A 12,357-nucleotide genomic window follows, 5' to 3' on the forward strand; every position below is an offset into this window, starting at 1 on the left:
CTGTGATTGAAACATTTTGGCACTACTATCAAATATTGAGCGGGCTGAAAGTGTGTCATTTCCTTTAGTGTCGGCTCATCTGTCCGTCTCTCCTGGCTGTTTCCTGCTATTCCTCGTCTGGCACAGTAGTGCCGCATTAACAAAAAGAGTGTAGTGTCGCTTCACCACTGACTCACACAGTACCACCCTGGGAGAAGTGTGGTGTGTCCTATATACAGTCATTTATATTTATTTGTTTACTTTGATCCCTATCTCTCATCTCGGGGATATAAATACACACTGGTCTGAATCCTGACACGGGGAGATAAGTAGCTTCATTGTTATTAACTCAGAACAATGACTTACGCACGCGCACGCACGTACATGCGCGCACGCACGGACACGAGACAGAATGTCATGGCCTGAAACTATATGAGGATTGAGACAGAGACACAGAGAGAGAGAGAGAAAGAGAGAGAAAAAGAGAGAGAGAGAGAGAGGCAGAGAGGGGGAGAACACCTACTCTGCAGGCTGGGCAGGTTGGCATCTTCAGGTTTGGTTTTAAGCAGATGAGGCAGCCTTGTATACCGGTAGCCGAACCCACAACCCTGCAAGACAAAAACCTTGTCAGACTGTTGGAACTGTGTGTGTGTGTGTGTGTGTGTGTGTGTGTGTGTGTGTGTGTGTGTGTGTGTGTGTGTGTGTGTGCGTGTGTGTGTAAGTACCCACCCTCCACAATCGTACAAGGATCCAGTTGGTCTGGGCCCAGGGTCTCTGTTCGTAGGGAGCCAAGAGGTTCCTCATCATGGCCACACGCCTGGGAGAGAGAGAGACATGGGCTAAGTCCCAATAACGCTACACTACATCCATCCTTCTTTGCTTCCTTCCTTCCTTGAAAGCATTTATTAAAAGAACAGCTTATCTAACACTACCGGTGAGAGCAAAGATGCCACATGACACTTTCACCAACCCAATCATGTCTGATCAGTGAAAATGAAGAAATAAATATTCTGAAATAACATATCGAGAGTGTTTCAACACAAGAAGAACCTTCCCAATAGAAATATGCTAAAATATGTCAGTATCTACTGTAGGTGAAGCTGAGAGAGGGGCTCTGTGTCTAGTCCAATAGGAGAAGACCTTGACAACTCACTGTTCCTCTGGGATCCTCTCCACCGCCCTGAGGGATTGTGGGTAACACACATAGCTGGCCAGGGCCTGCATCAGTGAATCTTTGATATCTGAGGGGAAACAAATAAATAATACATTTAAAGTCAGATTTTTTTTTTTTTTACCAGACCGTGGAATGGACTAACTGGAGAGACCTTGCAATTCATAACAATAACCCTGAGAGGAGGGGAGATGAGAGGAGAGAGGATATGGAAGGAGGGGGGAGGAGAGGAGAGGAGAGGTGGAAGGAGAAGAGAGGAGAGAGGGGAGGAGAGGAGAGATGAAGAGAGGAGAGAGGGGAGGAGAGGAGAGATGAAGAGAGGAGAGAGGAGAGGAGAGATGAAGAGAGGAGAGAGGGGAGGAGAGCAGAGCAGGGGACAGGAGTGGAAAGGAGAGGGGAGAAGAGGAGTGAAAACAAAATAAGTGATGCATCAGCTTCCCCTCATTATCAAACGGGACATTGTATTCCCCGCTCAACACTAGCACTGTTTTGGCGTTGTTGTTGTTGTGGTGGTGCCTCGGTACATGGTGCTGGAGGGTGAATGGCTGATGGGTTTGAAGCCACACGGTGGCCCTGAGAGATGGATCAGTCTAGCTGGGAAGCGGAGCTACGCCCCCCCCCCCTGCGTTTATCCTTTAATGGAGACCACACAGAGACCCGTAAACAAGGACCGCAACGCATCATGTGACAGCCAATCAGAACAGCCCGGTCGGCAACCCTGAGGGTTCTGTGTTTAAGCGGGATGATTTATGTACAGGGGGAAGATGGTCGGTGTGCTGGCGGTGGCTATGCATGAGTAAACAGCTCTGAGCAAACATGTCAGATGCCTGAAACAACACTGTGTCTTGTGTCAGAAACTGGTCAGCCCAGCATACAGACTGCAAGTGAATGATAGATTTGTTTTGTTAACAGGGAATCAAAGCAAGAACATTAACTAAAGAATCATTTCACTATAGATTGTGACATGGAAAGAAAAATAGTCCTATACTAAACTAAAAAGAATATAAGAATCTATAGTAAGGCTGCATCCATAATCTAGGTTTAAGCGACTATTGCCTGATTTAGTGAGTGTGCCAATGTCATGTTCTTGCACTCTAAGATAACTCTCCCCTGTTCTCATCCCCCATGCACTTTGCACTTTTAGACTTCCGACTTTTATTGTTGTTATTGTTACACATAGTCCTGTATGTTTTATTTGTAATTCTGTCTTGTTGTTTGTAATTTAGTGTAACGAGTGTTGAATGATTGTGAACAGGTCACACTTGTAAATGAGTCTTCTGAACTCAATGTGTTTTTTACCTGTATAAATAAAGGTTAAAAAAAAAAAAAAAAAAAGAAAAAAAAAAAAAAAGAGTACCTTGCCAGAGACTGTCAGTGGCAGAATCAAGAAAGAAGAACTACAAGCCTCTGTTCCCTAAAATAAACTACAAAATAAACTACAACATCAGGAGGATTCGCCCTTTCCTCAATGACAAAACGGAAACGCTGGTGCTCTTCCAGGCCCTTGTCATCTCCCGCCTGGACTGCTGCAACTCCCTCCTTGCTGGGTCCTCTGAGTCAGTCATTAAACCCCTGGAACTTGTCCAGAAAGCTGCTGCTCGCCTGGTGTTCAACCACCCCAAGTTCTCCCACACAACTTCCCTTCTCTGTTCTCTACACTGGCTCCCTGTAGCAGCTCGCCTCCAGTTTAAAACTCTGGCACTAGCCTACAGTCAAGTCAAGTCAAACTTTATTTATAAAGCACATTTAAAAACGACTGCGGTCGAGCCAAAGTGCTGTACAGGTAAACACAAAATACAATAAACAAAAGCACAAAGTACAATAACAACAACAGTACAGAAATATAAAACACACAGAATACCAGGGTGTCATGATCAACTACAGTTGAAGGCCAGGGAGAAGAAATGGGTTTTTAAGAGAGATTTAAAAACCCCTAGGGTATGGGCTGATCTAATGTGAATGGGTAGACTATTTCAGAGCCGAGGGCCAGCGGCTACAAAGGCTTGGTCTCCCCTCGTCTTAGGGCAATGAAAGGAACAGCCCCCTCCTACCTCCAAGGCCATGGTCAAACCCTACACCCCCTCCCGACCGCTACGCTCTGCTACCTCAGGGCGACTGGTTGCCCTGTCACTCCGAGGCCCCTGCGGTCGATCGACACGGTCACGGCTCTTCTCTGTCCTGACCCCACAGTGGTGGAACGAACTGCCCACTGACGTCAGGACAGCAGAGTCGCTGCCTGTCTTTTGTCGCAGGCTCAAAACTCATCTCTTCAAGAAGTACTACCAGGATCCTCCCTCTTAAGCACCTATTGTATTTTAGATTAGACTTTGCCTTCAGCACTAGTTTATGCTCTTAATTACTTGTTTTAGAAAGGAGAGGCACTTGTGAGTCTTCTGGCAAGTAGTAGTACATTGGCTTTTCCTACGTTAAATGCAATTATTGTTAGTCGCTTTGGATAAAAGTGTCTGCTTAATGACTTTAATGTAATGTAATCCCAATATAACGCTTTAGGATCAGCGACTCATTTCAACATCAACTCAAAAGTGCTCCTTAAAATAAGACCCATGTGAAATGGTGCGGACACAGTGCAAACAGGTCTCCTTTTAGCCCGCTGAGAGCTAAATTGAAAACTTTTAATAATGCCTATAGATGTGAAATTAATCCAAATGATATATATTCAGGCCGCTAGGCTATTTTCAGGGTGAGTTTCCCCATTAAAATAGCTGGGTAACAGATTACAGCCCTCCTGGCACAGGCTTCTGTATTCTGCTTCATTTGTCTCGCAGGAAGCAGGTCTGGGTGAGGCAGAGAGGAATGCTGGGCCATGAATACCTCACCATTGTTAGCTAATGCCAGGTGCAGACTAGAGGATTTTCAAATCTTAACCGATTTTATAAACGTGGCAGACCACAGACATAACGATCTTAACCGATTTTTAAAATATTTGAATCGTAAGAACGCACACTCCACAATTCAGTCAAGACATAGCACCGCAAACTACGCGATTTCAGAGTGCCGATTCATTCCAGGGAAATGCGATCTCATTGGCTATTGTGGGTTTCCGCTCAGTATTCCATTGTGTCCCAGGATAAATATCAAACATGTTTGATATTTACAATTCAAAATTGGGGAGACTCCGATCAGTCGGGAACGTTGAGATTAGGTCGGTAAACGAGCTGGATAATCGGTTCCGACAAGCCCTGATTCGGGAACGCCCCCCCGATTGTCGGGAGGGTTGAACCGGAGCTAAAATCGGGCTTAAAATCCTCTAGTCTGCACCCGGCATAATGGAACTATGAAACTTCAAAACTGTAGAATAGTGGAATTATGGAACACTGGAATTGTGGAAGCGCTCCTACACTGACTCGGTCTTTAATGTTTTGCTCTCAACTTTATACATGTTTCACTTATTGCTTGCTGATAAAGGAAATTGTGTTTTTATCCTTGAATGTTTTAATGGATGTATTGTTGCCCAATGGGGTACATATAGCTCTGTTTTTAACATTCTTTCAAATAAAATCAATCCCTCAGTCAGTCACACCTGGCTGTAAATAAACATGTTTCCATTGACCAGAGGCAGGTCTGTGTGCGCATGTGTGCTAGCTAACTGACCATCTCTCTTACCTGTCCCGACGATGCGGGGGTCGGCAAAGTGCTTGGCAAGGATAGCAGCAAGTTGAGTAAGGGTTTCCTCGTAGTCTGGGGACAGAGAGAGACGGGCACATTTTCACACAACACGGAAATGCATTTAGCCTACTGTACGTATCTGGCCTGGTCGATAATGAGATGAGATGGGATGAGACACGATACAGCTCCACTATCCTCACATATGGCTAATCTAATATTGGGTCCTGCAGGCTCTACCTAGCAGCAGAGGGCAGGGAATACCAGAGGCCTTACATCACCACGTTTCATGGGTCAGAGAAATTGATACGATACATTTTCGCTACAAGCCGAGGAGAACAGCCGTCGCCGGTGCGCTTGGGAAATGTATGCAAATCTATGTATCACAAGGTTACACTGGCTGGTTCTAAATGTACCAGTAAAAAACCGCCAGCTGTCGCCAAGAGGCTGGTCCTGTTTCAGCCTGGCTGGCCCTGTCTCATACAGTAGTAGCCTTGACCCGACCTCTAACCCCCCACCACCCACCCTGGTCTAGCAGCATCTCAACCTGGCAGGAGAAGAACTCCAGCTGTATGTGGGTTTAAATGGAAATACACCACGCCCGGCCTACAAGAAAATATCCACCATCTCCTGTACATATAACACCATGCCTAATTCGGAATACCAGGCCACTGTTGCAGACAGTGTTTCAACCCTTGTCAGTCTGTGGCAAGGGTCTTGCCTGCTTAAATAAAGGCGAAGAGAAAAAAATCCCTACACATCTTACATGTCTTGGGAGTACCGAATGTTTTTTCTAGCCTATATGCCACAGGGTGCTTTAAGAGTGGTCACACCCGGACCCGGTGTGTCACCTGGGGGGGGGGGGGGGGGGTTCTGGATAGTCCATCTTCTGGGAAATGCTAGCTGTGTGTCACTTATACACTAGCTAGGGCTCGTTAGCCCATCACCATGGCAGCTCCTCCTTGGGCATTCGAAGGGCTGAAGTAGCGTTTGCAATTCTAGTTCAGCAGCGTCACCGGGGACCTAGAAACACGTTGGCCTTTATCACCTGGCAGCTCATCCATGCAGTTGGAGGGGCTGAAGTAGTTCTTGAGGGCGCTGTAGCTGTTCATGGCCACGTTGAGGTAGAACTCGGGAGCAAAGGCAAACAGCGAGCCGGTGTTGTCAGCGTGCTCAATGGTGCGGATGCACACCCTCAGCAACCAGTACACATCCAGCATCTTCTCCTGGAGGGGAGGGGGGAGAGAGAGTGACAGTGTTGATAGATTTAGCATTCACACAATGAACAAAAGTTGGTAGTATTAAGACTATGACAAGAGTAAAATATAGTACCTTGGGTAGATGGTATTATACTACAGTATATTTAGCATAATACCTTATAGTAATGTATTAATACCTAGGGGGAAGTGTAGATGGATGTACCAGTACTACAGGTATAATTAGAGTATAGTATAGTATACTTTGGAGTAGATGGTGGCGTTGATCCACGCCAGTCTGCGACTCAGGTGGTTGAGCTTCTCAGCAAAAACCTTCTGGCTTTTCTGAAGCTCGTCCATGATGTCAGCTCTCTGGAAGGGGACAGGTCATTCAAGGTTCAACATCCTTTTCCCATATCAACACGTTGCTAGAAATTCGCCGTGGTGTTGCGCAGTCAAGTAACAATACGTTACAATATGTGGAAAAAACATAGACACTTCTGTGACTGTTTACAGAGGATTGACGTATTGTTGGCGTGTAATGTGGCAACTAATTGGTGTCTACAGTGTGTACAAATAGGCTATGTAAACAGATCATATAGTATACAGGACAGTTTGTTTATTTAAAGGATCCCAGGAACCGCTGCTAAGGACGCTAATGGGGGTCTGAGTAAAGAACCCCCATAATGCCATGGCAATCAACGACAGTCGTCTTCCTGGAGTCCACACACAATAAACATTTCATTGCAAAAATACAGACGAAGAAGACGAAGAAGCAGACTAAGTAGAAAAAGAAGAAGAACCAATAGAGAAGAAACAATAGAGAATAAATAAATAAATAAATTAATAAATAGCATCATCAAAAAAAGCAAACATCTTTCCATTAAGAATAAACAGCAATCAAGCATCCCTCTGAAACCATAAAACACAGGTGTTCCGCTTCAGTTCGTCATCCAATAAACAGTAAATGCGCCTTTAGTTTGTTTTTGAAGGATCAGTTGTTTTTTGACGGACAGATATTAAGGGGTAAATAATTCCACATTGTAATGGCTCTACATGAATGTTATTCCCCCAGGTATTATTAAGGTTTTATCTCGTCTAATACAGGAAGCAGCTAAGCAGCCCTATTCGGAAAAAACGTGTTTTCACAGCTCTCATTTTGATGCTGAAGGACATCCAGGATATGCTGATAATGGGAGATAGATAATAGGATTCGTGATAGAAATGCTTAAACCCATTTTATGAATAATTCTATCAAGCAATTCTATCAAGGTACTTTTACAGATGGTTATCTAAGCACTAAGCCAAGTAATTTCACATGCTGAACTTGTTGTATTGGTTTACTAGATATCACATCCAACTTTGCAACAGTCGACGGCTTCTGTTGGTTTACCCTGCTGGGACAGCGTGCGATCTTCTCCTCCGTGTCCTTCAGCGCTACGGCGTACTCATGGACATCATCTGACACCACCACCATCTGGAGAGAGAGATGCACGCACGCACACACACACACAAACACACGCGCGCGCGCACGCACGCACGCACACACGCACACAAACACACACACACACACAGCATCATGGAATTGTTGCATGTTTCTACAGTGAATGAAGATCCTTCTTGACGTCAGTGTCGGCTAAGCGACGGGACTGTTGATTAACTACATGGTGAGCAGCGAACGCTACTAGCCACAGCTCACATACTGAAATCATACAACGTATCATTTAAGCGGCCCTTGAAAAAGTACACTCGCGCAATCAACCTGACAATTCCCGGGGGACATTCCTCAACCTTACCAACATCCACCGCCTCTAGCCCACACAGATCTCCCCCCATTATGATGGACTGGTCCAATGGTCCAGATAGAGTGAGAGTAACTTCACGCCCTGCTGAACACAGGTCTGTACAGACAGACATGGCCGCAGAGTGCTTTGCCTTTTAATGGGCCCTCCCGCCTTCTTACCTCACAGATCCTTGTCTTGACCACAGTCGCTCCACTGAGGAACATTGCGACAGAGGGAAATTACAGTGGCAGGCATTATAACAACCCAACAGACACAGTAGCACTCTGAAAGCACTCAGTGGTTATGGCAACACAGGGGGGGTTAGGAGGGCCCGGCCGTGACAAGAATGTCTCTGCAGCGGACCATTACGTTAAAGGCTAGATTCAGACTTAAAAGGACATGAAGGCTACACAGTTTCAAGGATTGGACTGTAGATGTAATCTCACTCAAAACAGCCATATCTCTGTAATATTTCTGAGGTGGTTTGGGGTCTACGCTCATGTGGAGAGTAGCCTGCCAGAGACCAGACGATGTACTACAGCTCGCCAGGCGAGTCTAGACTTTATCTTGGTGAGTTTGCACAGGGCCTGTGTACTGTAGGTCAACCCGGGTTCAATCCGTGCTCAAGGTCACATATACACAGGATATCACAAAATTAGGGAAGCAGGGGCCGCAGTGTGACGCACACCAATGAGCTGAGGAATTGTACCAGTAACCTGGAAAACTGCATGTGTTTCCACTCCATAAGGGGGAAACTGCAGAGACCTAAATAATTACTGTCCAATTTCCAAGTTATCTTGTCTAGCCTAGACCCTGAGTTGTTGATGAACGTCCATCTTAACTCCTTGCTGAGCGGAAAATGCATTTTAAATACGAATAAATCTGGTTTTAGATCTGGGCACAGCACTGTAACAGCATTATCACTTGTTATAAAAGATATAAGATACTGTCTGTGCTCTGGACAGGGGTTAGCACTGTGCTGCCCTATTCATTGATCTGTCAAAGGCCTTTGATACAGTGGACCTGTTGTTGCTGACTCTATTCAATCTACTGTACGCCTCTGAGGTCACTAAAGGATAGATGAAAAGTTATCCTTTAAAAACATGTCGAGGAGTTTAAAAAACAAAAGTTGAGAGCAAAACTTGGGTTCTAGAAATAGAGCTTGCTCTTGTGAGAATAGGAAGCTCTTAGTGCAGTCTACATTCCTGTCAGTGCAGTCTACATTCCTGTCAGTGCTTGATTATGGTGATGTCTACCTGCATGCTGCCCCTCTAAAATTCAGCATTTCACTTTGTTACCGGTCATCATTTCAGAACACATCATGGTCAATTGTACCAAGCGGTGGGCTGGCCATCCCTGGCCGCTAGGAGAGCGCAGCCCCGAACTAGGAAAGAACGCCTTTAGTTATGGTGCTCCCAGGGCATGGAATTTTTAGATTGCCTTAGTCACTTTGGGCACCTTAAAAGATAAGCTACTGGACTATAAAGTCAACACATGTGTTTTAAATAATGTTTCCTTTTGTATATATTGTTGTTCGTATATATGTTGTTGCCTTGTATACACACGTTGTTTTTCTGCCAATGTAATGCTGTGTAGCCAGGGGTCTACCCCCAAAGTTGCGCCATCCCATAGCCAGGCTATTGTCGCAATTCAATTTGATTGCTTGACATGTTGGATACATTGGATAGCTTATAACCGGTCATATTGTCCAGTAAATACTACTTCACATATGTGTTTATGCCATTGAAACAGCTGAATGCCTTTAATAGTCTATAGGGAGCTGTGGCGACCCGAGAGTGCGCCAGCCAAGGGAAGGTCTTCAGCACCCTGGACAGCGCTAGCAGGAAGGTCTTCAGCACCCTGGACACCGCTGGCAGGAAGGTCTTCAGCACCCTGGACACCGCTGGCAGGAAGGTCTTCAGCACCCTGGACAGCGCTGGCAGGAAGGTCTTCAGTACCCTGGAAAGCGCTGGCAGGAAGGTCTTCAGCACCCTGGACAGCGCTGGCAGGAAGGTCTTCAGCACCCTGGACACCGCTGGCAGGTAGGTCTTCAGCACCCTGGACACCGCTGGCAGGAAGGTCTTCAGCACCCTGGACAGCGCTGGCAGGAAGGTCTTCAGCACCCTGGACAGCGCTGGCAGGAAGGTCTTCAGCACCCTGGACACCGCTGGCAGGAAGGTCTTCAGCACCCTGGAAAGCGCTGGCAGGAAGGTCTTCAGCACCCTGGACACCGCTGGCAGGTAGGTCTTCAGCACCCTGGACAGCGCTGGCAGGTAGGTCTTCAGCACCCTGGAAAGCGCTGGCAGGTAGGTCTTCAGCACCCTGGACAGCGCTGGCAGGTAGGTCTTCAGCACCCTGGACAGCGCTGGCAGGTAGGTCTTCAGCACCCTGGACAGCGCTGGCAGGTAGGTCTTCAGCACCCTGGACAGCGCTGGCAGGTAGGTCTTCAGCACCCTGGACACCGCTGGCAGGAAGGTCTTCAGCACCCTGGACAGCGCTGGCAGGAAGGTCTTCAGCACCCTGGACACCGCTGGCAGGAAGGTCTTCAGCACCCTGGACAGCGCTGGCAGGAAGGTCTTCAGCACCCTGGACAGCGCTGGCAGGAAGGTCTTCAGCACCCTGGACACCGCTGGCAGGAAGGTCTTCAGCACCCTGGAAAGCGCTGGCAGGAAGGTCTTCAGCACCCTGGACACCGCTGGCAGGTAGGTCTTCAGCACCCTGGAAAGCGCTGGCAGGTAGGTCTTCAGCACCCTGGAAAGCGCTGGCAGGTAGGTCTTCAGCACCCTGGACAGCGCTGGCAGGAAGGTCTTCAGCACCCTGGACACCGCTGGCAGGAAGGTCTTCAGCACCCTGGACAGCGCTGGCAGGTAGGTCTTCAGCACCCTGGACAGCGCTGGCAGGTAGGTCTTCAGCACCCTGGACAGCGCTGGCAGGTAGGTCTTCAGCACCCTGGACAGCGCTGGCAGGAAGGTCTTCAGCACCCTGGACAGCGCTGGCAGGTAGGTCTTCAGCACCCTGGACAGCGCCCTCGGCACTCTGGTCAACTGCCTAGAGCCCAGAGCAGCCCCAGCTGGAGCCACTCAGACAAGCAGCACCAGAGTCAGGGGAAAGGACAGGTGCACACAATCGGGGAAGGAGGCAGAGAAAAAGTGCTGGTGGTCAGGACAGAGTCAGCCGAGTCCCAGGTAGTGAGAGGTCTACATGCTGTCACTGTTTGTTGCCACCTGACCTTTACTAGCCCTTTGTCTCTCTGTGCTGCAGAAGTATTCCCCCAGCCGGACCGAGGGAAACCGCTGGGGTGGGCCCTGAATGGCGAGAGGAACCCTGCCTGTTTTTGCCCCTCTCCAGAACGACCCCTGACCCCTGCTCGGAGCAGGACATTCTGTTTTTTTCCCCTTTGGAACTTTAAGTTGTTCCATTAAAACGCCTGCACGGGCTTTGAGCCGCTCTGGTCTGCTGTCTCCCCTCCCTAAAGTGTGTGACATCACCATTAGTGTTGCACAGTATACTGATACTAGAAAGATACTAGATACCACAATACCCTGCCATCAAAAACGGTACCAAGGTACCTCATTTTATTAGTACATAACATGAACACCGCTGCTCTGTGCTGCGAGGCCCATATTACAGAGGCATGTGAAAAACCACAACAGGCCTACGCTCTATGTAAGCACAACTAGCGATTCATAAAGACAGATTGATGAAAACAACCGTCTCGCGGCAGAAAATAGATTTTTAGAAACTGCATTCTCGGTGCCCCGTCCACCGCCATTACATGGATATACTGGCTCGCGCTGGATTTTAAATTTCTTCTACATGCCTCCGAACTACACCAAAGTGATCTCGGTGAGTCAAACGTCTTATAATATGTCGTAAATACTGTAAGGTCCAGGTTGTCAAAAACGAGCATTGTCCTTTAATGCGGCCATTCTAACATTGAGTTCATATCAAATGAACGTTGAATAGTCTTGTACATTGCTTATTCCTTCATCCTGGAGCATTGAGTAGCCTACCTCATGCTGAAAAAATACATTGACTGTAATAACACAATGTGCCTTTATATAACACAATGTTTCACTTTGTTTATTATTGTAAGAGATAGGAATATTTGAAGGAAGAGAGAGAATGCCTATTTTCTGTGGCATATAAGCTATATTTTGATGAGCTGTGCACTTTTAGACATCTCTAAAGTTATCAGAGCGAACATTTTCCCTTGGTGGTTATTTCTGCAATACAATTCACCCCCACAACTATTACACTATTTCTGTCTGTCCAACATTTTGACGGTTTAGTGCCCAGTCACAAAAGTTTGCGCTCATGAAATTATAATCACAATTCTTTCCTTTAGGCCTATTTCCCTGTCCCATCTTAAAAGGTTTAATTCTCCTTCTACTTTAGAACATGTTTTGGTGTTCTGAGTCAGAACAGACTGTTTTCAGTAACACACACTGGAAATAGACTTCACTTGCCAGAGGCAAAAAATCAATCATAATATCAATTATTATTCTGTTTTACTTAAATTAAGTACTATTAATTGTTTATAGAGTGATGCAAACGTGTCTTGTCAATTGTTTATTTATTTAAATAGCCTATTATTGGATAA

At 46.7% G+C, this 12,357-nt stretch overlaps 1 protein-coding gene across 1 annotated transcript in view; it reads right to left on the minus strand.

Moving 5' to 3' along the window:
• rnf123 (ring finger protein 123) overlaps positions 1-12,357 on the minus strand; it is a 132,251-nt gene that overhangs the window by 97,188 nt on the left and 22,706 nt on the right. Inside the window, exons 25-31 of the mRNA XM_084445282.1 lie at positions 7,364-7,447; positions 6,235-6,342; positions 5,823-6,000; positions 4,775-4,849; positions 1,133-1,220; positions 709-796; positions 503-587 (exon numbers count right to left, since the gene is read on the minus strand). Coding sequence (XP_084301408.1) covers positions 503-587; positions 709-796; positions 1,133-1,220; positions 4,775-4,849; positions 5,823-6,000; positions 6,235-6,342; positions 7,364-7,447 — 706 coding nt within the window. The remainder of the gene's footprint in view (positions 1-502; positions 588-708; positions 797-1,132; positions 1,221-4,774; positions 4,850-5,822; positions 6,001-6,234; positions 6,343-7,363; positions 7,448-12,357) is intronic.

Source organism: Borostomias antarcticus (assembly GCF_949987555.1).
Source record: "Borostomias antarcticus genome assembly, chromosome: 11".
Classification (NCBI taxonomy): domain Eukaryota; kingdom Metazoa; phylum Chordata; class Actinopteri; order Stomiiformes; family Stomiidae; genus Borostomias; species Borostomias antarcticus.